Raw genomic sequence first — 26135 nt, 5'->3', positions numbered from 1 at the left:
TCCCATTCACTACATGAAGTACAGCTGTGTTCCTGCCAGGATAGGCTGTGGTGCAGAGGTGGGGGCCAGCCATGCTCTGTTCTGATGGCATATTAGGAGTGCTGGGACCCCGCTGCACAGACCTGCAGCCCCCCTTGATGGAGCAGGAACAAACCTATGCATTATTTTTTAACTATGGATGAATTTCTTGCTAGGTACTGGAGGAGAAAATTCTCAGTGGTGGGATTAGCTTTCTGCTGTCACTGGTTCTTCCTGGGCCCCCTGTGCTGGGGAGGGACAGGGTTTCTCCTGGGGACAGGGTACTGCAGTTGGGGTAAGAGGGGTAGTTGCTCCCAGTACTGGTTTTCTGATGACAGATGTGTGTCCCCCTCTTAGTGGTGGAAGGTCTCCAGGTTCAGATTCTGAAGCTGCTCCTGAACAACAAGGACAGAGGAGGGGTAAGCACTCTATGGGTCTTTTGTCACAATATCTTCATGTGATGTGCTTTGTAAATCCTGGATTTACCACCTGGTTTTCCTTTTGCCAGGGGGAAGCCTCCAGATACATCTTCCTAAACAAATTCCGCAAGTTTCTTCAGGAAAACGCTAGCAACAGAGGGGTAAGTCAGAGGGCCAGCCTTCCTGCAAGTCTGACCCTGGGGGCTTTCTGCACCTTCAGGCTGCGAATTCTGCCCTTCTGGCCAGGCTGCTTCCAATAGTTGATCCACTGAGGTCTAGATATGACAGAGAATGAGGAGGGGGAGATCTGAGGCTAGAAACCAGGCAAGTTAGAGAAGTCCTGTGCAGATTTATAGGAAAGTGGTCCTTTGAAAGTCTTAGGTGGGAGCTGAATATCCTCCTATAGCCCCTCAGGGAGTGTGGCTGTGGAGTGTTCTGCCACAGTGGGGCTGCTGGCTCTGGCATCCTCCTCACTGCCTAGGTGAGGATTGTTCCTCTGGCCCTGGGTCAGGCTGTTGGCCTGAGGCTTTGGGAGGTGGGCATCTGCTGTGTAGGAAACCCTTTCTTTACCTGCATCCCTGTGTTCATCCCCATCTTTCATGATGGAATGTGTGTTATCCCTCATCTTCTGTCAGACCAGTGACAGAGGTGTCCCAGGACTTCCTAGAGGTGGAAACTACTGCCCACCATCAGGTCTGGGCTCTCTGCTAGAGATGTAGGCTGGAGATGCTAGCAAGGCTGAGAACACAAAAGTTTCTGCCTGCTCTATGTAGCCCTTTGGCCTGAGATGCACTTTCACACCTGCCCTGATGCTAGACTCTCATTCTTGCCCTAGAACTTGGCTGTGTTGTGCCCACCAGAGTACATGGTGTGCTTCCTGCACCGTCTCATCGCTGCCCTGCGCTACTTCTGGGATGGCCACAAAACAAAGACCCCAGCTTCCCTGAGCAGTGAAGGTGAGGCCTGGGGGAGAGGCTTTGCAGGCTTTTCTGTGGTTAGGACAAGGTTTGCCTCTTGGCAGTGCTTTCCAGGATGTTGGAAATGTTATGTCTCTAATGGGTGCCTGAGCCTTCTGTCACCTTGAAAGTTCCTGTGCGCAGATCTATTGCAGTTAGCATCCAGATCTGAGACTTGCAAAAGGACACCTGTACTGTTTGCTATTCCCCCATCTGCTCTGGAGCAGAGTCCACTGTTGACTGTGGGTCTGTGGAAGGGCAGCTCAGTGATCCATTAGTCAGAGTTTCGGGGAAGATATTTTTCTGATTTTGGAGTTCCCAAACTGTGGAAATAAGGAGAAAACTAAATCAGTGCCAGTTGCTTTCCCACCCTTAGACCCCACTGGTATTCCATTTCCTTACTTTAGGCTGACCTTTCCTCTAGACTCAGTAAGTGCTTTACTATCCCTGTGGGACTAAGTGGCAGAGCTGGAGTAGCCAGGTGGAGAGCTGCCAAGTTATCTAATGATCCAGTTTACCCCTGTGACTGTGGCTGGAGGGAGGAAGTGCTGGCAGTCTTATTGATGGCCATTGGTTGCTTCTCTTTCTGCATGGATCTAATGCTTGCTCCATTGTGGAAATCACCTCTGCCTTAATGGCTTGTGCTTTTATTACAACAAAAGTTGTCCCTAAATGTTAGTCCTATATGTGAGTCCTGGGATCTGCTTTAGAAGCCGTTACTTGACTTTGTACATCCTGTGCATGGGAAAAAAAACAAATCTCCTCCTCTGTTTTAGAGGCCTATGTCCCTCCTCAACTCTTCTATAATGGGAAGGTGGATTATTTTGACCTTCAACGACTTGGAGGTCTTTTGTCTCATCTTAAGAAGACTCTGAAAGGTAAGTGCTCTCATTGCCAATACCTGAATCCAGGTCTTGGATGGAATTCATGCAAGACATTCCAGGGAGGAAGCTGTGGGTAATGAATTTTGATTAAATTCAGGGAGAGGAAACTTGAATTTTAATGAGATTCAAATTACTTTGAAGAAGACACCACACGTCTTAGGTGGAGTGTCCTTTAAGTTAACAGTTTACTGCTTGTATCCCTGAATTGGGCATGTGGCAGTTGGAGGGAAGGGGATAGTCTGGGAATATCCCCTGGAGTGGTGCTCCTGCTGCACCACAGCCAGGGGCTGGGAGCTGTCAAAGCACTGACCATCAGCTGGGCTCTGCTGGGCGTGAAGGGTGCCCAGGATTTGCTTGGTGCATTACCCTGGGCAGGGAGGAGCAGCCCTGTGTATGTACTGCAGCTGTGTGTTTGTGTGCACACTCCTCTGGCACTAGGCTTCCAAAGCTTGTCTTGTGCAAGGGTTAGAAACCCTTTGGTGTTCCCTTGGACTTGGTTTGTCTCTGGTTTCTGGCTAGTGTGGCGCTTGCCTTTGGCTCAGATGTCTCTTCTCCTTCCCTGGTGTGTTTGCAAGATAAGGACCATTTTCTCTGTCTCATGCTGATCCCTGGCTGTTTAAGATTAGATTACTTAGCTTAAGAGCCACATTATCTCCTCTGGTTTCTTACTGAGGTATCCTGACCAGCTGTACAGACAGAGCTGTGGACTAAAGAACACATTCTTCAGGCTTTGTACAGTGTAGCCATCAGCATAGGCTTCCTCTGGGTGTGGCCTCTGTCCTAGTGACTTAGGGACACATCATAGGACAGCATTGAAGAGCTGGATGCTTAAAAGATTGTCTCAGGCAGAGAGCTGCCATTCCTGCACTAGTCCAGTTTGGCCCTGGTGGTTGTCTCCTGGTTCCTCAGTTATCCTGTTTGTAGCTGGTAGGACCAGGAGCAGAAATGGGTCCTGGGAGGGCAGCATCTGCTGCTGCTTGGTCTCTGTTCTTTTTGTAAGGGCAGATCTGTTCCTTGTAAGGAAGCTTGGGACAGATGAGCTTGTTCTGATAGAGCATCTAACTTTTCTCTACTGCTGAGAAGCAGGAAAGAGGATGAGTCTTCCTCATGGTAAGTGAAGAGTGACTCCTGCATTCATCACTGCTTTGGTGTGCTCTGTGCAGATGACCTGGCTGCAAAAGCCAACATCCTGATCGACCCTGCAGAGCTGCAGGCAGTGACTATGGATGATCTTGATGAAGATGAGGAATCAGTAACATCAGCAGCACAGGTGAGTTGGGTTATTCACCTGTGGGGGCCCTGGCGCTGGGGCAGCAAGTTCGGCCTCTGCCTAGAAAGGCTTTGCTTTACAGCAAGGCAGGGTTGGGCCAGGACTGTAACCAGTCCATGGGCCACCAGATAAACAGCTGCACTTGGATGAGAGTCACTGGAGATCAGTGAGGTCCTTGGTGCACCAAGTTTGAGCAGCAAAATTTTCTGTGCCCTGCTCTCTCACTACCCACCGATCTGAATGTGCTGCCTCCCCTCCATGGCAGCTCTTGGTGCTTGCATTTGGAAAGGTGCAAGGCAACTGTAGACAGAGCAGCTTCTTGGTGTGCAGGTGTGCTGTTTGTGCCTGGCATGTGCCCTTGGAGGAAGGACTTACCCATTTGCTACCCTGCCTACTCATCTTCCAGTGGCCACTGTGCATCTATACCAACGTCCTTGCAAGGTCAAGGGAGGAACAGCAGGCAGCCAAACACAACTGGAACTGTTTCTCCCTTCATTTCCTTCTAGTCCCAGCGTCCCTCTGCTGCCCTGGCCATTGGTGGAGCTCTTGCCAGGCCTGCCTGGCTCAGCTCCCCCACCCTGGGCCGGGCCAACCGGTTCCTGAGCACGGCAGCCGTCAGCCTGATGAACCCGCGGCGGCCCCTTGGAACCCTGGAGAAGATCAAAGTGCTCACGCTGCGCGTGGAGCAGCGCACACGGGAGGACAGTGAGTACTCCTGCTGTGTGCTGGCATGGCCCAGCTGGGCCCTGGCAGAATGGCATCTTCCAGCTCCCCAGAGGAACGCAATCTCCTTACTGCCAGCATTGCTCCTTCCCGTTCCCAGGGCATGCTGACACCCAAAAGACCCCTTTGCCACCCTGAACATGACACTGGTGATGTTGTCCCACTCTGTGTGTAAGGAGATGCTGCCTTGGTTCCTCCAAATGCAGTGAGACTTTGCAAGGAAGGCAGTTCAGAGGCAGCTGTAGCCTCACATGCTCTGAAGACAGACCAGCTAGAGGATAGTGTGTGCAGCAGCAGCACTGTTGCTGTTTGGGTGGACCAGGCAGGCCTCTGAAGCATCTACAGGGCTTGAGGTGGTGGAATTTGCGTGACTTGAGTCAGTCTGAACAGATCTGACAGGTCAGCTTGATAGAGGCAGCAAGATGAGAATGGTGTGGTAGTGTGGTATCTAGTGGTATCTGGTGAATCCTATGGGCTGGGAAGAAGTTCCATGTTAGAGAGACACCGCAAGGCTTTGGCTTCACAGAGGAGCAGGCAGAAGCTGAGGTGCCAAAATGCTGTGCTAAGAACTTCTTTCCTATCTTGGGAATGCATTGCAGTTGAAGGCACCCATGGAAACGAGGGTCTCTTACTGGGCAGACCCCCAGAAGAGCCAGACCAGCCCATCACTGAGAACTCCCTCCTGGAAGTCCTGGATGGGATAGTGATGATGTACAACCTCAGTGTTCACCAGCAGCTGGGGAAGGTAAGTGGTACATGCAGGAATCCCTTCCCCCAATGTCCATGCTTCTACACCGACTCTGTTTTCTGCTTTTTTAGTGACTGTGTGTGCCCTGTCCTTCTGCCAACTTCCATTGGGACTCTGTTTGCGTGCTTGTATGTTTAGGTGAAAAAACCCCTTATTTACTGCTGAAATCTGCTGCTTTTCAGATGGTTGGTGTGTCAGATGATGTGAATGAATATGCCATGGCACTGAAAGACACAGAGGAAAAAATCAGCCGCTGCCCAAAGAGGGTAAGTGTCTGTGGATTCCCAGCTTCCTTCTCTGGCAGAGCCTCAGTATCTGGCAGGGTGAACTCCTGCTGCCAAACTGTACCAGCATCTGCATCAGGCCTTGTGGGCTTCAGCTGAGACTGATAAGTGATTTTTATAAGATTTTTTATAGCACTGATTCCCACTTCCTCCACAGAAAGGCTGCTGACCCCTTTCCCCCTGCCAGTACTCCCCAGCTAGCCCCAAGGTGATACATGCTTTTGCATTGTTTGTCCAGCACTGAAAAAGAATGCTATAAATGGCAGTGACATCTGCCCTCACATCTCTGCACTCTTTTCAGAGGAGAGACATCCATGAGGAGCTGCTGAAGAGCCAAAAGGTCTTCTCTGAGAAGCTCAACCACCTGAGCCGGCGCCTCGCTTGGATAAATGTCACCATTTATTCAAAGGTGTGCAGGAGCATAACATGAGCAGCTGAAAGGAGACCAGTGAGCCTCTGCATCTCTGCTGCTTGGCTCACATGTCACAGGTGTCATTTTCCTGGTGTTGAAGCAATGTCAGTGATCTCTGGGGCTGCTTTTTCCTTTGTTGTGTATCAGAGACTCCTTTCTAGGCTTAGTTCCTCTCCTGATCCCCAGTGTCCCATAGTGATCAGCTCAGTCTGATCTGAGCTGTGCATGGTGCTGTAGCCTTTCCCTTAGGGCACTGCAGACAAAAGGGTGCAGATCAAAGGGAGATTCAACTCTCAAGACATGTCACAGGATAGAGGCTACTGTGAATCAATTCCCTAAGCTGTGCTGTGCCACAGGGGGATCTCACTACTGCAGCTCTTCCTGGAATCTGTGGGATCCAAGTCAAGGGAGTTCTTGTTCAGGTGTTCTCCCCTTCTTCACACATTTACTAATGCAGTGCCTATTTGCACAGGTTGTCCTTTTCCCCCCAAATTCATGATTTTGCAGGATAAAAGCTCTGGTCTGTTTTCTTACAAGCAGTTTTGTTGATTTTTTCCTGACTTCCATTGCCTTGTCCTATCTCTCTTTGTGGCTTTTGTGTGTCCCAGGATGTAAACAGGGAGGGGAAAAAGAGTTCCTATGAACACATCTGGCAGAACTACAGTGGCTGATCCTGACTCATGAGCTCTTTGCTTGTCCCCTCCTTCCCTCCCAAGCAGGATTGCAAGGCAAAAGCTCTCCAGCTGCATTAGCAGAGCCTATGCTTGCCAGAAAATAAACCTTTCTTCCCAGATTGCTCTGGAAAGGCTGAGGGGCATCGCCAGGGTGCACTGCAGGTATCACTGTGGTGGCCAATGCAGAAACACTATTCATGTCTCTAGATGATCCACTGTCATACTAAACCAGGACTGCAGTGTCACCTTTCCTGATGAATCAGCAGCATCTGGGACTGAAGGTTACAGCCTTCCCTGTTTGTGGCTTGTGCTGCTATCCTGGCCTGCATGGCCCACAGGGAGAGCAGGAATGTGCCCCAGAGGCCCAGTGAGCTTGTGGAATGTGGCTGCACTGAGGAGCCTGTGCCTTCAGGGCTCCATCTCACAGTCATCTCAAGTCCCTGCTCTTTCCCAATGGAGGCATCCATCCAGCAGCTCCTGCATCTCTGGGATTGTGTGCACTGGAGGATCTCATCTCTATGATGACAGCTGCTGCTGTTGGAGAGAAAGAGCCTGATTCTGTTTAGGGGTGAAGTCTTGCTCTGTGCTGAGGTGTCAGAGCACGGCAGAGGCTGCTCCTTCCTCGAGGGAATTAGCCACTGGTTTATTCTGGGGGATTCAAAGTTAGACAAAAGGGAGTGCTACTGCTTAAAAACACTCATAGTTTTAAAGCATATAATTCTGCCTTCAGAACATCCAAGTGGGAATTACAGCTTATTTTATTACAGCACTGTATTTATCTATCTCACTGGCTAATCACATCTTTGTATCCTCTTGGTGTAGGCTTTCTTCTAGCTTGGCAATACCTGAAATTATGTTTGAGGTTATCAAGTCTTAAAGCCAAAGGCAGCTTTTTTAACCTTAATGTTGTTCTGCACAGTTGTTTTTAATCCTGAAAGTAACACTTTGGCTGAGATGCGGGTCAGTGTTGAGAAAAAGATATCTGTTAGTCAGTTTAGTTGATTTGTACTAGTTCAGCCTAATTTACAGAATAAACCCATGAAAATCTCCCAAAGATGGTAACAGCATACTTTAGAAAAGACATTAAGCAAATGAAATGCCTTATCTGCACCTCTGATTTTAATTTTTTTCTTAAACTAGAAGTGTAACCCTTCTTCATCTATTTTTATGCAAGTAGCTATTGCTTATGCTATTTCTTGCCATTGCAGGATATGAAATAACATTCCTCTTTTTATGGCTTTGGTGGCGCCCATTTTTATAGCTTAAAATTATGTAGATGACCTTAAATTTCCTGGTTTTAATTTAGGACCCTCCGATTTTTGTTTAGAGAGACAAGAGGCTGATGTTCCTCAAGACAGTAAATCTGGTTGAATGGCTGGCACAGAACCTGAAGGGCTGTGGCTGCCTATTGCAAAGATCTGAGTTGGTGTGAGCTTTTCAGCCTGTTCCCATTTAATCCCTACAATGGACCAGCTTTCTTTCCAGCAGATTTCTGGAAAGTGCTAGTGCCTGCTTTCCTTCAGCAGTGTCCTTGAAATCAAAACTCACATGTTTGTTTGCCAGGCCTGCGTGGTTGCACGTGCCCTGGTAAGGAGTAGTGCTTGGAGGGTCTCAAGGCTTGGTGAGACAAAACCATCACATTGGTGAGAGTCATGCTCTATGCTTGAGGTTGGTGTCGAGATCTCTGATTGTTTCTTCCACATCCGTGGCTTTATGGATAGGCCAGGCACAGCTCTGGTTACTGATCTTAGAGCAGTAAGATGTCTGAGCGAGATCTCCAATATGGGGTTGTTTCTGAGGTCTGAGCGTGATGCTGGTTGTTGTTTCTCCCAAGAGAAGCTGACAGCTGAGTGGGAATTGTGTTCTTTCTGGCAGGAGAAGATGCAGGATATCTACTGGCTGCTGCGAGTGTGCATCCGCACCATCGAGCACGGCGACAGGACGGGCTCGCTTTTCGCTTTCATGCCGGAATTCTACCTCAGCGTGGCTATGAACAGCTACAGTGCACTCAAGAACTACTTCAGCCCTGTCAACAGCATGGAGGAACTTCCAGGTGAGGGGATGGGCACAACTTCCTGATTCTGGCCTGATAAAATCTAAAGCAAGCCACATCTTTATGGTGAAGCAGTAGTTGGGCATCTTCCTTTCTGTGTCCGTTCCTGGTTGTGATGTGCTGCACCAGTGCGTTGTCTGAGCTGTGGGGCAGGTGGTGAGCTGTGGTCACTGTGCTCAGGTAGGGAGCCCATGCCTTGTCTGAAGCTGTCACAGGGCTGGCTGTAGTGAAAATCACTGGCAACTATGGATTGTGTTTCCAAGGAGGTATCAGGAATGGGCTGAGGTGCTGTAAGATGTGATTGCCTCAGCAATTTCTACCATGGCCTTCTGGTGTCTGGGTGGGAGAGAATGTGCCATGAGTGCAGAAATTGGGACTGCTTTTGAATTCCCTTGAGATTTGAAGATGTTCCTATGTAGATGACCACCCACTTGATGCCAAGAGTCTGCATTTAGGTGGATTCAGTCTGTGCACATTCTGTGCTTTCCTGGCTAAATTACCTCTCTGAGCTCTTAGCAAATAGTTCAGTGCTTTCCAGAGCCCATGAAGGTAAGAAAAGCTTCTGTTCCCACCAACAGGACATAGCTGAAGTGCTCTTGTTTGGGCAAGAGCAGACTTGAGCAGTAGCAATTTCTACAGTGCATGCAGGCTGGACGTGGCTTTTCTGCATAGACCTAGGGTGCTCTTTGTGTTGCTCAGCCTCTTCTGCACCAGACATTTCTCCCTTAACATCCAACTCTATTGCATGGTTTTATCTTTCCCTAAATAACTGTTTCAATCTCTGCTCTCCTGGAAGTGTTTTCCCAGCTCTCTGTTTTGACAATTGGACACACAACTAAGCTGCAGTTAGCTGTAGCAGAAATTCATTCCATGGCCTGTGCCATGTCCACGGGACCATTGGGACCACAGGGCTGCCCCTCAGGCTGTTGCCATGACCCTGCTCCCTCCGTGTCTTGCAGGCTATGAAGAGACCCTTATGCGCCTCGCTGCCATCCTGGCCAAGCATTTTGCTGACTCGAGGATTGTGGGCACAGGTGAGGCTGCATTCCTGTGCTTTTGGGGTGATAATGTCATGGGTCTGGCCAGTGCCACTGCCAGTGGCTCACTAGGCTTCTACTGGGATCTGCCTGCTGAATCTGTTCAGTGCTTGTGCCTCCACATTCAAAATGAGGCTGGGCACTGTCCTTACCCTGCTTATTGCAGGGTAGATACATGACCTAGGACACACTTTTGAGAGCAGGACTCATGTCCCAGCTACCTGCATATCCAGTTTGGGCTTTTTTCTTAGCTGCTTGAGCCTAAGCATGCTCTCCATGTCAGCAGGGACAATGTGCCTCTACATGAGGGCCAGTCTCTTCCAGCCAGTGGCACTCAGGTGCTCCCTGGTGTGCTGTGTCCTTGGGTGCCTGGCCTAGTCCCTTGTCATTCCTCCCCAGACATCCGGGACTCCCTGATGCAGGCGTTGGCCAGCTACGTCTGCTACCCCCACTCGCTGCGTGCTGTAGAGAGGATCCCAGAAGAGCAGTAAGTGCTGCCCTGCCTGTTCCAGGGGAGCTGGGGCAGGGCTGGGGGGTGATGGCAGGGCTGGGTGAGCGAGCAGGAGGGTTGCCAAGCACCACTGAGGGTCCACAAGTTGCCAGCAGGGTGGTGGAATTGATTTGGGAGCCTTCTGTCACCCTTTTACCAGTGGCTTTGCCCCAGCTTCACGGGTCCTACTGTGTGTCCAGTTTAATTTCCTGTTCCCAAACCCTGTGGGCTGACCTGTGGCCCTGTCTGGCAGGCGGATCTCCATGATGAAGAACCTCCTGGCTCCCTATGAGCAGCGACCCTGGGCACAGACCAACTGGATCCTCGTCAGGCTGTGGCGGGTGAGCATCCTGCATCCCTGCCCCTCTCAGCACCTGGGGCTGCTGGGACACTGAACATTTCACTTTCCAGTAGCAGCAGCTACTGTTTTTCAGCCCCTAAGATCTTTCTTTTCCTCTTTTGCCAGGGCTGTGGCTTTGGGTACAGATACACACGGCTCCCACACCTGCTGAAAACCAAGCCTGAGGATGCCAGCCTCCCCAGCCTGCAGAGTGAGTGGGACAGGGATTGGCACTCAGGGCTCTGATGGGTGCTTAGGGAGGACAGCCTCTTCCTTAGCAGCTATCCCTATGGGCCAGGCCAGCTGTTGGGATAGTTGCCAAAGTAGGGTGTTCCTGGCCTGGTTTTTACAGCCTGGCCATCCCCAGCCTCTCTCCTGGTGATTTGGGCATGCCAAATGATGAGTTAGACCCATCATAAGCAGGGGTTCTGCCCTCCAAAGGAAAGGAGAGAGGCCCAGGACTGCATCCTTACCAGAATTTTAGCCTGAGAGAAAGCTCTGCCCTGTGCACAGTGAACAGCTGCTGTGGGGAAGAGCTGTCATGTTTGCCAAGCAGCAGGTGCCCTCTGAGAGGGAGCAGATGCCCGAGGAGACAGGTCACTGTGTAAGTTTGCAATCAGGGAATGTTTTATCCTGGCATCTCTCAGAGCCTGGCAGAGCCTGTCCAGCCTTGGGCCCTGCAGTTTGGTTCTCAGCACTGTCACTGAGCTGAGGAGTTTCTCAGCTTTGTTGTGGCTGAGAAAGATGTGGGGAGAAGTTGCCTTTCTTGAGCTGAAGATCATGTCCCCAGCTTTACCCTCACAGGTTCTGGGCTTGTGTGGATACATTCCTGATGCCCCTCTGCTGTGGAAAAGGCTTTGTGCCAGACTTTGTTCCTGGAGACCTGCGCAGGGACGGGGGACAGAAGGACAGGTGGCACATGGAGGTGTATGCTGAGCCCTGCCCAGGGAGCTGCCTGTCTGTCTAACAGCACTCTTGTTCTCTTTTCTCTCTCCTGCCCATGGTGCCCAGGAGATCTCTCTGTTGCTAGTTTCCAGAGTAAGTTTGTTGTGTGACCTTCTCGTGTCTGGTGGAGTAGTTTTAGAGAGCTCCCTGCTTCCCCTCTTCTGCCTAGAGAGACCCTTCTTTGTAGGCAGAGAGCTTCACAAGTGCTTGTTTTCCTCAGTTCCATCCCTGGGAGAAGCCAGGGGGGCTGTGCCCATGTGTCAGTCTCTGAGGCTGCATCATGGACCTGCTCTTGCACCTGTTTTACCAGGGTTGCCTCTGGGGTCAGAACCCTGCTGGAGGCGTTCCTCTCATCCTGAGATGAGATGGAGAAGCCCTGGCACACATGCAGGAGAGATCTCATGGCTGTCCCCTCACTCTCCTAATGCACAACCAAGGCACTGAGTGGCTGTCACCAGTCCTATGGGGTGGTAACTGAGCTCAGCCCATCCTGAGGAGCTCTGGGGCAGCAGCAGAGCTGCTCAGCTGTCGAGGCCTTGCTCCACACATCGTGTGGCTCCACACAGTCTGAGCCTGAGCCCAGAGTGGCCCTGCTGGCTACTGGGGACTTACTCTTGGAAGGGCTATTTTAAGGCTCAACCAAATCAATAATGAATGCTGATTTAATTGAAGAGGGACAGGGGACTCAGAGGTGTCCTTGAGATGCTGCCCAGGGAAGGAGGAGGAGATGACTCCCCCTCCTCTTCACACCCATCAGTCTTCACCTTGTTGCAATTTGAGCACTGGCAATGTCAATGGGACAAACTGCTGAGCTAAGTAAATCCCTGTTTGTCTGGGTCTGCTGCTGCAGGCCAATTTGAAGGGAGTGTGGGCAAATACCTTTCCTCTGATGCTCCAGCCTTGTCCTGCTTTTGGAATGCTTCCTTGGAAGACTGCACAGGTTGGGGAGGTTTGCCTCACAACTTCCATGAAACATTCAGAGCACAGACAAGCTGGTCTCCTTTGCTGCCTCTTGCCCGTGCTCACTGAGGGTGAGCAATGGATGCTGTCTGGCTTAGCCCAAGGGGGCAGAGGCTCAGAAGGGCCATCTGTGTCCCTGTTTGTTCCTAGAATTATTCCTCAGCTCTGCTGGCACTGAGCAGCTCTCACGCAAGCAGAGCTCTGCCTCACTTTGGCTCCTTAGAGCAGACGGGGCTGTTCAGAGCTGGGGTAGTTGTGTTGCAGGGACTTGTTTTGCTTTCACCATGACTTTAGGCAAGGCCAGGTGCTGTCCTGGCAGGCACAGCAGGAGCAGCAGCAGTGGCTCTATGCTGGGCCCAGCCTGGCTTGGAAAAGCAAGAGCTGCAGGGTGGCTTCAGATTGTATCACAGGGCTGCTCTGCCCCAGGCCTTCTGCCCACACACCCCTCAGGTCGAGGGAAGGTAGGTGGGACCATGAGATCATCGAGCTGAAATGTTGTGCAACACAGGCCAGAAAGTTCACCCCTGTCCCCTTTCCAAGTCCAGCAAATTGCCTAAGCTGAAGAGGACTTTCAGGAGGAGATCCCACCTTGATCTGACAACACCAAAAGCATCAGCTGGTGGTAGTTGAACAAGCCCTTCTGATGGTTATTGCTCACCCTCAGAAATAAATCCATAGCTTATAATTCCTGATGGGAGTCATAGAATGATATGGATTGGAAGGAACCTTAAAGCTCATTCTTGTTCCAACCCCCTGCCATGAGCAGAGACACTTTCCACTAGACCAGGTTGCTCCAAACCCTGTCCAACTTGGCTCTAAACACTTTCAGGGATGGGGCATCCATAACTTCTTGGGGCAACCTGTGCCAGGGCCTCACCACCCTCAGAGTAAAAAATTTTTTCCTGATATCTAATCTAAACCTGCTTCCTCTCAATTTGAAGCCATTTCCCCTACCTAACTTCACCTTCTGTCTTCCACTGCTGCTGCTCTGCCTTTCTCTGCTTTACAACATTTTATTCTTCAGAAGCACTTGTGTACCATGGTAAACTCATTTCTTGGTCCTTCTCGGTGGTGAAAAATGTGTGGCCTCTCTGTCTTATTCAGGAAGGTGTTTTGCTTTTCTGTGAGCCCGGTGGGGTGTTCACCCTTGCCATGTTTTTAGCAGCCCCAGAGGTTTGGTGCTATGCAGGTGGGAACCTTCCCTGATGTGCTGGTCATGGAGTCAAAACTCACATTCGTAGGTTTGCCAGGGCTTTGCTTTGGAGGCACAGATGGATCCCAGGAGCTCTGGGCCATCCTGATGCCTCACACTCAACCTTTATGGATCTCTCATCCCCGGTGCTGCCTGCTTTCCTCTGCCTCGCCCTGCAGCCTCCCCTTTGGTCCTCTCTAAATGCTCTCCAAATGGGAGTACTGACATGGGCTCACAGACACATCTGGAGCCTTTCAAAAACTCAGACTGGTGTTGGATGGAGCTGCTTTACTTCTGAATCTGCTCCATTTGGGGCTTTCCCCTTCTGTGCTCAAGCTCTACTGTAATTGCTGCTGTGTCCAGAGACCCCCTCAGGCTGCTGACGGAGAGATCTCACAATTAGCCCTGTTAGAAATCTTGCTGGGTCATTAGCAAACTATAAAAGTACATAATTACCTTCCTGTGATGAAAGCACGTGACTCCTTCTTTACCATTATCTAGGAGGAGCACTTATTGAAGGCTTCCACTTTGCCTGCGTTATTAATTTTTAACTCTCTCTAATAATGGGCTTCTGCTACTGTTAGACTTTCTGCCATTACTACTTCTATTAAATAATTCTGCTATATTTTTTCCTATAGTTGAAAAAACTTTGCATTACCATGGCCAGTCAAGGATGTTTTTTATGTCTTCTCCATCTACTACCCCTTTTCTCCTTGCTTTTGCCTACCATTACCTATGTTTGATTACGTTCACTTTACCTCCTATGTTTTAATTTACATCTTTGCTTCATCTGCTGGTTTCTCTCAGCCAGAAACCCCATACAAGCACTGGGCTTTCTGGCTCCCTCATAATCTTCTTAAAGAACTCTGTGTTTTAATTCACAGTTTCCCCTACCTAGATTTTCTTTTCCTCTATTCTGTTTATATTTTTGCAGGGAAGTTTCTGTTGTGGAAACATCGGATGTATCTACAACCCCTTGGTTCCACACTTTGTTGTCCACATTAAATGTATTGAGGTCAAAATTTCTGGCCTTGAAAAACTGCCAATTTCTCTTCCAATAACTGATGTTTATCTGTCATAACAAAGGCTAAGCCACGATTGAGTGGGTTTTGTATTAGGGAGGTACAAATTTTGAAGGATTGATGACTTCCTAGTACCAGGATCAAGATAGTTTCCCCATCACTGAGTATCCACAGGCTCCCTGTGAAATGACATCCCTGCCTGCAGTGGCACATAAGGGATGTGGCATTGCCCAGGAGGGCAGTGGTAACTGAGGTGGGTGGGAATGTCCCAGCAAAGGTGAACATACTGGAAATGAAGATGGACACAGCACCAGGACTGGGGTTTTGGATACCAGTAATAATTACCTCATCTGGGAACCTGTGCAAGGAATTAAGTTGTTTGTGCTCTATTCCAGGGCTTGTTCCTTATGTTGCTTTCAAAGAGTAGCAGTAATCTTAGCATCTTTAGATTCAGAATCCTCTTGGGATCAACAAAAGCCAAGGAAATAATTGTTTCCTGGTGTTAGGTTTAAAATCCTCAGTAAACACATTTACCTGTGAAGAGGTTTGACAAAAGGCACCAGTTTTCAGTGCTCTTATAGTCTGGCACTGTCTGCCAGTACCAGGGAAAGCATTTAAGAACCCAGAATTGCAGAATCACACCACTCATTGAAAAAAGACTGTGAGGAAGTAGTCATTGACTAAAAATCAGGATAAAGCAAGTTATTACAAACGTAGGAGCATCCTTCAAATAAAACAAAGCTGCCTTCAAATGAGGTAGACTTTGGCTGGGCAGCTCATCCTGAGATCTGTCCTGACTTGCAATGTTAGTAAAAGAGGCTTTGGCAACAGACCAGCAGGACAACATGCAGAGTTCTTCCATGAGGAGTGGTGATCTCTGCCTAGAACTGCTTTGGTACTTGAAGGCTGGAAAGGGACTAATACATCAGCAATTTTAACAAAGAGCAGTTTTTACATGCTGAAGGGAGGATGGGGAAAAGAAGGCACTAAAAACTTAACCTTGCAAGAAGACCTTTCAATTCTGAACAACTGGGAGAGAAAACATGGATAGAATTCAGCATCACCAAGTGTAGAGTGGTGGAGTAAGAGTGTGCTGTGCCCCTTCACCCATCACTGGCAGAGAAGACAAGGTATGCCCCAGCATTGACTCCTGGGCTTCTCTTCTTGTCCCTCTGGACCAGTTCCTGAGGGTTATCCTTGAGCTGGCAACCTATTGTAATCTTTTAGAGAAGAGCAGCTTGATGTTCAGCCCAAGGAACAAATTACACAACAGGAATTATGAGGAAAGCAAACCAGAACAAAACCAAAACCACATTATGCCTTTGTGCAAATCTGCCACGCGCTTGTGGTTTGGATGCTGCGTGTGCTTCTGATTCCACCTCTACAAAGAAAACCTGGGAGAGATGTTTGGCTTCAGGAAGGTGGGGCAAAAGGGACAAAGATGGGACAGTTTCAGTGGGAGAAACTGCACTGGCTGAGGCTGATCCTGTTTAAAAGACTGTCATGAAGGTCTGGAATCACAGCTAGCTGGAGGAAGTGACTGGAGAGGAGCATCTTGCTGTCTCTACCACCAGAAGGAAGGGGTTACAGAGAATAAATATTAACAAATAAAGCAAGTAGGAGCCATTCTCCAATCAGAATTCCTTCTGCGACACACAGCAGAACTGTGGAGTGTTGCTTTGGGACATATTTAATACTAAAGGCTTACACAGTTTCAGAGGACTCTGGGCAAGAAATCCCCAGAGGACCAATAAATATGTAAAAAGGATGTCTGGCTTGGCCAGTCCCTGAGCCATGTGTAGCCAAAGGCTTGGAAAGTACATGTGGATGGGAGTAGGACATCAAAGACATTTGTTGTGATGAAATCCCTCCCAAAAATGAGCTTTGAGACAGGATCAAAGCTGGGCCACTGGCCTGCTTGGGGTGATTATGCACTGTGAGATTCAGTGAGTGTCCTCCATAATAACAGAAGTTCATTGAACTTGCTAGTGGGCATTCACAGAATAATTTGTCCTGTTTGCATTTCAGATGACAGTCTCCTGTCATCCCTCCCTGGCTTTGCTAATCCCAGCTAGCAATCTACCTGTAGTTGTGCCTTGCTTCTTGATTCCTACAGATGTGATGGAAGGTATCCTGAGTTTGCTTTGCCACACTGGCCCTTCGAGCAGGCTGCAACCCCAGAGAGCTCCTGCAGTCACAGCACAACTTGTTCCTCTGGGCATCCTCTGGTGTTGCCAGGGTTTCCACCTGCTGTTTCTAATAGCTTCTAGCAGAGGAAAATGTAGTTAGATTGGGGTTTTTCCCTATGGGTGGTAAATCTGCTCAAGTTTCTCTTTCCAAGTTCTGAGTTTTCAGCTGAACTCCAGTACCCTTCCCTTGTCATACTGAATGTTTTGTGAGCCTCTTGCTGACAGAGGATACTTCTGCTGGTGAGCGGAATCTGTCCCATCTGTGCGCCCTTCTCTTCCCTGCCCATCCATTGGGGCTGGTGTCCCACACAGCCCTGACTGTGCTTCCCAGCTGCTGGCCCTGACCTCGTCTGTGCTCTTGGTAGTGAGGAAGTCCAGAGATGAGATGCCTCAAAACCAAGGGGATGTGTCTGTGCTTGGGCTGAACCTGGCTGGAGAGTGTGGGCTGCTCTGCCTGAGCCTGCTAAGGGCAGAACCAGCCTCAGCTCCATACAGAAGCCTCTCAGGAGTGGGATTTACTGGATACCTTCTTCCCCAGACACAGGCAGACAGACACGGCCATGTGAGGCCAGGGTGGCTGTGCTGGCTCTGGGCAGCTGCTGCCACACTGGTATCGAGCAATTAATGCTGAGCTGACCGTGGGCCTCTGCAGAGCTGAGCAAGAGGGATGCTCTGAGCTGCAGGGCAGTGCTCCTGTGCATGTAGGCAGCAGCAAGCACAGAGGGCTCTTCCCTGGCTAATTCAGGCTGGCATTGGAAATAAGTGCTGGGAGGCCCAACAGGCACGATCACTGCTCAGAATCGTCCTTGCGCCAGCTCCCAGTGTCCTGCTGTTTCTGCTTACTGTAAGGCACAAGCCAACATTTCCCAAGCCCAGGACTGCTCTCTCAGCTTGCCCTTGCCCCTCACTCGTGGCTGCCCCGGGACCAGGCCACTGAAGCTGTTGCTGTCTGGTTTCAGAGCCGTGTCCCTCCACCTTGCTGCAGCGGCACATGGCAGACCTGCTCCGCAGCGACCGTGACCTGGCCCCCAGCTTCCTCAACAGTGTCCTGAACCAGCTGAACTGGGCCTTCTCCGAGTTCATTGGCATGATTCAGGAGGTGGGTGTGCACAGTGCTCTGGGATGCAGCACTCGATGGGTGCTGTGTCCTGCACACAGAGGGGCTCAAGGCACAGCTCACTGGGCTGGGGGTCGCAGCCCTCCTTTTGGGAACGGGCTCCTTTTTAAGCTGTCTCCATTGCTTGGCAGATCCAGCAGGCAGCAGAGCGCCTGGAGAGGAACTTCGTGGACAGCCGCCAGCTGAAGGTGTGTGCCACCTGCTTTGACCTGTCGGTGAGCCTGCTCAGGGTGCTGGAAATGACCGTCACGCTGGCACCAGAGATCTTCCTCGACTGGAATCGCCCGTCGTCAGAGCTGCTGCTTCGGAGGCTTGCCCAGGTATCGTCTTGTGTGAAGAAGCAGCATCTGGAGGGGCACGGGGACCCCTCTGCCCTCTACGTGGATGTGTGGTGAACCAGGGGCTCCTGTTGCAAGTGCTGTAGTACTTAGAGCTGCTGCAGAACAGGTGGTGCTCCCTAAAATCTCTACATATCAACTGCTCCCCTCCTTTGCAACTGCTCTGGTCACAGCTGATTTCTACTTCTACTGGGAGGGAGGGTGTCAGCTGCTTAAATCTTCCTTATTAGGGGCCAGTAAATGCTGAATTCTCCTGTGACAAGTAGTGCCATGAAATCTGGAGAGAAGGTATGGGTAAGGAGCTGTGGAGAGTGTAGCCAGTTTCACAGGGCACACACGCCAGTGTTTGGGCAGGCATCTTGGTCCTTTATCCCTCAGTCCTAGAATTTGGTAGTAAATGTCTCCACTTTCCTGCCACAGTGACTGGGACAGCCCCATTCCAACTCACAACACCCCTTAGGCTCCATTAAATTAGTTTCTTTTCTAAAGCATGAGCAATCCTGGAAAGCCCTGAGGGCAGACTGCCTTTGTACACACTGGATTGGTGGAGAGCAGCTGGTTGTACCTTAGCAGTACCACAAAGGTTGGTACTCTGGGCTCAGAGCTCAGAGTAGGTGAAACAGAGCGAGAGGTAGCGGGGTCTGGTACCATAATCATGAGGGAGGTGCTCAGCTGAGTGAGGAGGAAAGTGAGGGGCCCTTAGCAGGCGGCTTAGGCAAGCTGGGGAATGTGCAGCAGAGAGTGGGGTGCTGCAGCTTCCTCCTTGCTACCTGTTGCTGTTATGAAGCCATGCTCCACCACTGACCAGGCCACAGAGGAGTGCAGGGTTCTGCTGTTGTGCATTGGGGCAGCAGGAAGAGGGGTTTTGCATTTGAGAGGCGGAGCTCAGTTTGCAGCAGTGTGTCAAGCCTGGAGCAGTCCCTACTCATCCCCCTGGGGGTTTGGGTGAGAGCTAATGGTGGTTAATTAAGTGTGGTCACAGCTGATTCCGTCTCTGCAGATTGCTCTCTGCACTCACCCCGTGCTTCAGAGCTGGTGGGTTCATCCTGCTGCCAGCTCCAGGCAGGACAGGACCTGGACTGTGCTTCACCCTGCTGACACTGCTTTTGCCCACGGCTGCCAGCTCACTCTTCACAGGTTCTGGCTGTTGTGGGGACTGTAGCTTCTGCTTGCCAGGAGCTTTTATCTGCAGAAGTAGCTTGGCTTCTGCAGGTGAGAATTCAGATTTAGGTGGAAGGTGCTGACATTCAGGTGTCTTGACTTCAGACTGATTCTTCCCTGGGAGGTTTTGGTCTGGTACAACCACTGTGATGTGCTACCACTCCTTCCATGCCAGGGCCAAGCTAGGTGTGTGCTGTGAGTCTCCCTTTGTGCATCCACCAGCTCTCAGGCACTGAGTCCAAACTATAAGGATATGCTGCCCCAAAGCTCTTTGGATGCTGCTCACAGGAAGGCCCATCCAGAAAATACAAACCCTCTCTGCTTTTCCCTACACAGCTCTTGAACCAGGTGCTGAACCGTGTGACAGCTGAAAGGAACTTGTTTGACAGAGTGGTCAACCTCCGTCTGCCAGGTGAGTCCATGGAAAACGTGCTGGGAGTGTGCCCTTGGGAAGGGAGGGATGGCTTGGACTGAAGGTTAGTGCAGAGCTGGATGGGATCAGACCTGCCCTGCTCTGCCTGTCACACGGTGGCAGAAGCTCTTACCTTTCTCTTTTGCTTCCATAGGGCTGGAGAGCGTGGACCATTACCCAATCCTTGTGGCTGTGACAGGGATACTGGTCCGGCTGCTGGTGGACACTGATGTTCAGGGGTGAGTGGCTTTTGCCTTCCAAAGCACAGGGTCTCTGTGTGTGGCACTGCTCTGGGTGCTGCAGTGGGACATGGGAGGTGTTGCAGGAGCAGCATGGGGTGTGGAGACTAAATTGAGGTGAAGCTGATGAGTGTGGAGCAGGCAGAAACCAAAGAGCCACATTCCCTGTAGCAGCTGCATCCCAGTGCTACTGCAAAGCCCCTTCCTGTGGTGGTGGAAAACCCTTGTGAGAGGTGCCTGTGATGGAGAACCCTTGTAAGAGGTGGCTGTGAGATGCTGTATTGACAGCATGTGTGCACCTTCCTCCTTGGGATGGGGTCTGGCACTGTGTGACAGGACAGCTGCTGGGGGAAGGTGTGGCTGCTGCGTGTGATAGAGCTGTGCTGATGTGGTGACACATCAAAGTGCTGCAGCACACAGTGTTGGCTGGAAGTGAGCTCACTGGAGCTCCTTCACCCTGGACCCCTCTTAGGAAGGCATCAGAATGTGTGCAGAGCTCTCTGGCTGCCCAGACATGTGCTACAAAGGTGAGAAAAGTCTTCTCCAGGCTCTTGGGTGATGCTGATTTTAAGATTAAACAAATCTTGTCTTTATGGTAGCCAATTATTCAGAGAGGCATCACTGGGGGAGTGTTGTGGCTGAACAAAGCCACAGTTGACCTGATCATTTATGTGTCTGTGTCTGCTTGTTCTGAGTCCTGCAAATAGACTTATTCAGACACTCTGCAGCCCTGCCTTTGCTGTCTCCCAGTGTCATTTGCAGGTGTCTTACCTGGTCACTGTTTGCTGTAGGCTGCTGTAGGAGATGGGGCTCTTCTGTCTGTGCTGTACATCCTGCTTGTTTTCATGTTTGGAGAACACAATAGTGTCTGGCTTTGCAGAGCAGAGTCCCATCTGGCCGAGTGGCTCAGCCCTGCAGCCAGTCTTTCAGCTTCTTCTCTCAAGGACTCAAAGATGTACATAAATACATCTAATTATAACCTGCCTCCCGTGGCTGCTGCACCAGGCTTACAGCCCCAAGTGTGACAGTGCCAAAACCTGGGCACAAGGTCATTGATCAGTGGCCTTTCTGGGCTGTGAACAGAGGTGGATTTTGCTTGCCCTCAGAACCTTGCTCTGTGGAAAGGGCGAACATTGTGGATTTGATGCCACAACTAGACAGTTCTTCCTGAAGGGAAGGGGGAGGTGATAAAACAGTTCCTGCATGCCAGGATGAGAAGTCCTTCCCTGCTGTCTCTCCATTGAACATGTGTCCCAGGTCAGGTCACTTGTCAGATCAAAATGGGGAAGGGGAAGGGTTGTCCCTCAGTTTACCAAACTCCAAAGAGCACTGGGAAGATGGTAGTGGGATATCAGTCACATCCTTCCTAGCCTCTAGGGAATCCTGAAGAGAGAGAAACCTTCCAGACTCTATTATTTCCCTGAAAAGCCTGTTGTGCTTTGGGTTTGTGAATTCCAGGCAGCCAGTGTCATCACCAAGTGGCACTGTCCCCTGTGTGCCAACAACATCCTTCATGCCTTGGGCTGTGCCATCACAAACCAGAGACACTGTGCTCAAGGGAGCTGGCAAGTCTCTGATGTTCAAGGGCTTTGTAGTCACTTCCCTGAGCACTGGAAAGGAGAAATAAATGCAAAACAGTGGAATGATGTGTGAAAAGCATTGTGTCCTTAAGGTGGACCTGACTGAGTGGGAGAAGCAGAAGGTGGAACAGGAAGAAGCACAGGGGAAAATATCCATAAAGCAAAATTCTTCTGTGTGATTTTGCAAAGCCATGCACTAAACCTGAGGTTTGATACGTCAGTGATCTATAAAAGGCAAGTAAATGTTGCAGGGGAGCCACTGAGGTCAATCAAGAAAAAAGAACCAAAGCAGGCGGTTTGGTGACCCTCTGCTGCTGCCCTGAGCATAGGGGATGGCAGAGATCAAAGGCAGTGTCAAGGGGAAGGGAGCACTGAGCTCCCACACTCTTGGCAGCAGTCTGAATTGAGGACTGGGTGTTGCACCCCACTTACAGAGCAGTTCTGCTCTGTGCAGCCACGCTGGGAAATGGCAAACAGAGATGGGATGGAGAAAACAAAAAACCCGAGGCTTTTCTGCTGCCTTTGTATTCCTCGAGGGCTCAGCCCTGTCTTCATCCTCTGTCCAAGGCACCATCACTACAGAGTGCTGAAGCCTGCGAGGCACAGCTGGGGTAGCAATCACCCAAAACCCAGGGAGATGGTGCATGTCAATGATGGCTGACCCAGAGCACAGCAGTGGGAAGCATCTGTATCCAGGTGCATGAGTAAGAGGAATGGAACAGGAGAATTCCAGCCTTCCTCTTTACACACTCATGGGAGATGATTGCTATGGCTGAAGTGATTTAAAGGGTCCTGTAGGTAACCAAGCTCTCCAGAGCAGATCCATTTACATGGACTCATCTGTAGACAGCTTTCCTTTTTCCTTTCTCTCTCTCAGTGCAGCAAGCAGGATAATAGGATGGGCTTTTGTCCTTCCCCAGAAGCACTCTGCCTGGGCAGTGCTGAAAGCTGGTAGAAATCTCATCCAGGTCCCATTTGGTAACTCCCAGATTGAGAGAGATCATTAACAAAGAGATTTTCCAACCCACATTTGCATGTAGGAACGTCCCTGTGGGAATTACCAGGGACAGGATGACCCTGACTGGTTCCCTGTGTCCCAGAGAATGAGGACAGGGACAGGACTTTGGGAGACTTCCTTGGCTTAGCTGTGTATTTTCTGGTTGCCTCTAACCCAGCAAGCAGACACTGTGCCAGGCACTTGGTTGGAAGGTGCTGCAAACATCTGGGACATAGGGAATAGGCTCATGTGGTAGTGAAGGAACAAAGTCCCATTTATGGGATGAGAACATTGCAGTGGGGAAGTTCAGTAAGTAAGTAAGAGCCAGGGCCCTGCCAACTCATCCAATCACCTTATCAGGCTGTAATCAGATGCCTCAGCTGCTCCTTTCCCAGCACAGGAGCTCATCCAGGCATTGAGTTCTCTTGCTGTGCACTCCTGGCATCAAACAGAGCCATTAAGCACAAGGAAAGGGAACATTGCCCAGGCCGGGCTGTGGTGAGATAGCTGATCCATCTTTCACCATGGTCCCTGGATGGAGTAGGCTGTGCTTTTGAGAGAGCAGAGGTGCATTTCCTTGCTGGGTCAGGCAGGATGGGCTGGTGCTGCTCGTGGTGAGTGCCTCCTCCCAGCCCTCAGGTCTGAGAGCTGTTGGGCAGCACTGGGGAGTGTCAGGGGCTGGCAGGGCCGAGGGCAGGGATGTCCCTTCCCTCCCTCTGCAGCCTTAATGACTGAGCGGGGAGGAGAGGAAATCTGCCAGGCTGAGCCAGGAGCTGGGCTGAATCCACACCACAGACCCTGGCTGTCTTCAGGCAGTATCATCCCTCCGTTTGTGTGCTTGCTAAATAATTGAGCAGATTTTCTATTAAGCCTCTTTCAGAGTGAGCTAATGGAGCAGTGTTGGCCAGAGCTGGTGTCAGGATCCTGGTGAGAGCGAGTGGCAGGGGAAGGGGTGAGGCCCAGAGGTGAGGCTGTGGTCCCCTGTGTGTGAGAGCATGCTGTAATTAGGACTGGCTTTGTGGGAAGTGAGTGGCCATCCCAGAGTGGAAATGAGCTGGGTTGTGTCAGGGCAGGGCCACTGCTCTGCTCCTCCATCCCCTCAGAGGCAGGGAGGTGATGCTGCCAGGGTGAGAAGAGGGTTGGGACACATGCAAGGAGCCAGAGAACCAGTCTGTACAGGACAAGTCCTAAAGAGCCTTCAAGGTGCATCTCCCAGGGACTTCTGCATGAAGGATGGAGAAGACAGAAGGAAACACACTGTGCTCACCAGGATCATGGTGGTACCAGCCATCAGATCACAGGACAGGAATCCTGGACCAGAAACAACCATGCTGAACCAGTGGGATGCTGAGCAGGAGCCAGTGGGACCTGCCAGAAGCAGCACTGGGCTGGTGTGATGTCAGGATATTTCTGTCTGGTTCTCCACATTCCTCTCCTTTGCAAACTACAGATGAGTGCAGAAAGATAGGCTGGGAGGAGATAAAGGAGTTCCTGGGGCAGGAGCAACACACTGGCGAGCAGAAAGATAAGGAGGCACAAGACTGGGTGGGAGAGGAAGGCTAAAAAGACTGCTCATTTGCTAAATTGTTTTGGGATCACCTCCACTAGAAAGATCAGAAGATCTCAGTCTGCAGATTCCTAATCAGCCTGGCCACCCGGGTGTGTGCTCAAGTGCTGCTGGGACCCTGGGGGCTTGGCTGGACCCATGGACATGGCAGTTTTCTGCATAGTTCCCATAAGACTTTGTAATTACTGATCCCTTAAACACTAATGCTCCCTCAGCAGTGTTGGTGAGCAAGTTGTGGTGGAAGGAGAGGCAGGAGTAGATGTTTCATGGACCATACAGTCTAAAGGAATCCTTGGTACCTTGCTCTAAAAACTCAGAAAATGGGTGGTACTGTAGTTTTGCAGTGTGTAACACTGGGGTGAGCGTGAGCCAGAGCACAGAAGAATTATTAGCTCTGGCTTAGGTTTCATGGTTAAAAAAGGAGTGTGGTCAGTGTTTTTACAAGCTGCCTTCATCCTGAGTGATGTGACTGCCAGGGCTGGGCTCTCCCAGCCCCTTGGGGCTGTCAGGCACATGCTGGGAGGCAGGAGCAGACCTTGTGCTGACCAGCACCTGGCTTTGCTGATTTGAGCTCTCTGGAAAACTGTGAGCATCATAAGGAAAGGATCCAGGCCCTGCCGTGTCCATCCTTGGTGAGAGGAGGACAGGATGGGACTGGCAGTCAGTGCACCCCCGTTGTCCTGGCTGAGGTGTGAAGTGCCAGAGGAGACAGGAGTCAGTGCTGGACACTGGTCCCCAAAGCCAGTCCTTATCCCAAAGCTAGTCCTTATCCCCACACACTCTGGCACAGGTCCCTGTGTGCCAGGCCCAGTGAGCTTTGTGCTGACCCATTATTTGCCCTGCAGAGTCAAGGAGCAGGAGGGAGGTTTGGCAGGGAGCCAGGGGTGTAATGGTGGAGATGGCTGCCAAGAGAGGACAGTGTATTCCTTGGGGAACATCCATTAGGTTTCCCAGCTCCTGCCTGTCAGAGAGGCTTTGCTCCTGGCTGTTTTTCCTTGCTGAGATGTTCTGCCTTTCAGGCTGCTTAATGAACTGCTTCCACAGTTCAAACCACCTCGCAGCGCTCCTTGGATCAGCAGCGTGGTGGTGTGGGATCCTTTCTGAGCATCAGGAACGTGTGAAAAGCAGCAGCAGGACTTTCCTGGGTAGAGGCAGAGGGATGCCTTGAGGGCAGCACGGATACAGATCTCAGAGCAAGTCCCTGAAGAGCAAGCCTCAGCTTTCCTGCAGGGATAGGAGAATTGCAGCCAGCCTAGGAGAGCTCTCCTGGGCTTTTTCAGGCTGATGTGTCCCTGGAAAGGCCACAGGGAGCTTTTCTTACACTCCCTGAGCTTTCCCCAGTCTTCAGTCATTATCCTCAGCTGCGGATGTGGGTTTGCAGAAACACTAATGCCTGGGAAGCTGGTATTGGCAGTGGGGAGGGGGAAGATTTTTGGCAAGACAGATAAGAATGGTGATAATGGGTGGGTAACACCCACTCCTGGTGCTGGGTCCCAGAGCAGCACTTCATCTTTCCTTGGGGAGGAAGATGTGCTTAGATGTGGCACATGCTCTGGCACGGGCTTGGCACTGTCTCAGCAGGTGCGGGCCACACTCAGGTCAGTGCCCTTGTCTGGTTGGGACCCGGGTGCAGTCAGCTGGGTCGCTTCTCTTTCCCAGACATTCCCAGGTTAAATTCAAACCTTCCTTCCCATGGGATCCCTGCCTTGGTGCAAAGCCAGGGGCGATGGCAGCACCTCAGCTCCACCCTCAAGGTGCCGCTCACCTCTGTGTCCGACAGCGACGCGCCTCGTCAGCCCCTGGCAGCCCACGGTGTGGCTGGCACGGCGTCCTGGGCCCGTCAGGACGCTGTGCTAACGCGAGGTGACAGGGCCAGCGGTGGCGGGCGAGGGGCAGCGAGGGCACAGCCAGCGGGGGCTGTCGCTGTGCATCCGTCACCTCCGCCAGCCGCGGGGCACGGACCGCACGGAGCTGCACAAAGTCACTGTCGGGAGCAGCGCTGGGAGGCCAGGCTGCCTCAGGAGAGCTGCTCTCCCAAACACTCACCCCTCCTTGGATGGGAGGGGGCAGTATTGACAATTTATTTGGGCACAAAGTTGAGTTTTTGC

The 26135-nt window shown here is 51.0% G+C and overlaps 1 protein-coding gene across 1 annotated transcript in view; it reads left to right on the top strand.

Moving 5' to 3' along the window:
* Nucleotides 1–26135, top strand: part of RNF123 (ring finger protein 123) — a 47801-nt gene that overhangs the window by 15298 nt on the left and 6368 nt on the right. Inside the window, exons 18-35 of the mRNA XM_053989013.1 lie at nucleotides 376–437; nucleotides 527–598; nucleotides 1273–1393; nucleotides 2170–2271; nucleotides 3441–3547; nucleotides 4054–4252; nucleotides 4870–5015; nucleotides 5201–5284; nucleotides 5604–5711; nucleotides 8264–8441; nucleotides 9401–9475; nucleotides 9878–9965; nucleotides 10222–10309; nucleotides 10435–10519; nucleotides 17576–17715; nucleotides 17865–18053; nucleotides 19569–19644; nucleotides 19799–19883. Coding sequence (XP_053844988.1) covers nucleotides 376–437; nucleotides 527–598; nucleotides 1273–1393; nucleotides 2170–2271; nucleotides 3441–3547; nucleotides 4054–4252; nucleotides 4870–5015; nucleotides 5201–5284; nucleotides 5604–5711; nucleotides 8264–8441; nucleotides 9401–9475; nucleotides 9878–9965; nucleotides 10222–10309; nucleotides 10435–10519; nucleotides 17576–17715; nucleotides 17865–18053; nucleotides 19569–19644; nucleotides 19799–19883 — 2005 coding nt within the window. The remainder of the gene's footprint in view (nucleotides 1–375; nucleotides 438–526; nucleotides 599–1272; nucleotides 1394–2169; nucleotides 2272–3440; nucleotides 3548–4053; nucleotides 4253–4869; nucleotides 5016–5200; nucleotides 5285–5603; nucleotides 5712–8263; nucleotides 8442–9400; nucleotides 9476–9877; nucleotides 9966–10221; nucleotides 10310–10434; nucleotides 10520–17575; nucleotides 17716–17864; nucleotides 18054–19568; nucleotides 19645–19798; nucleotides 19884–26135) is intronic.

Source organism: Vidua macroura, chromosome 13 (assembly GCF_024509145.1).
Source record: "Vidua macroura isolate BioBank_ID:100142 chromosome 13, ASM2450914v1, whole genome shotgun sequence".
Lineage (NCBI taxonomy): Eukaryota > Metazoa > Chordata > Aves > Passeriformes > Viduidae > Vidua > Vidua macroura.
The sequence above is the reverse complement of the archived record's forward strand: the minus strand, read 5'-3'. Positions and strand labels throughout refer to the sequence as shown.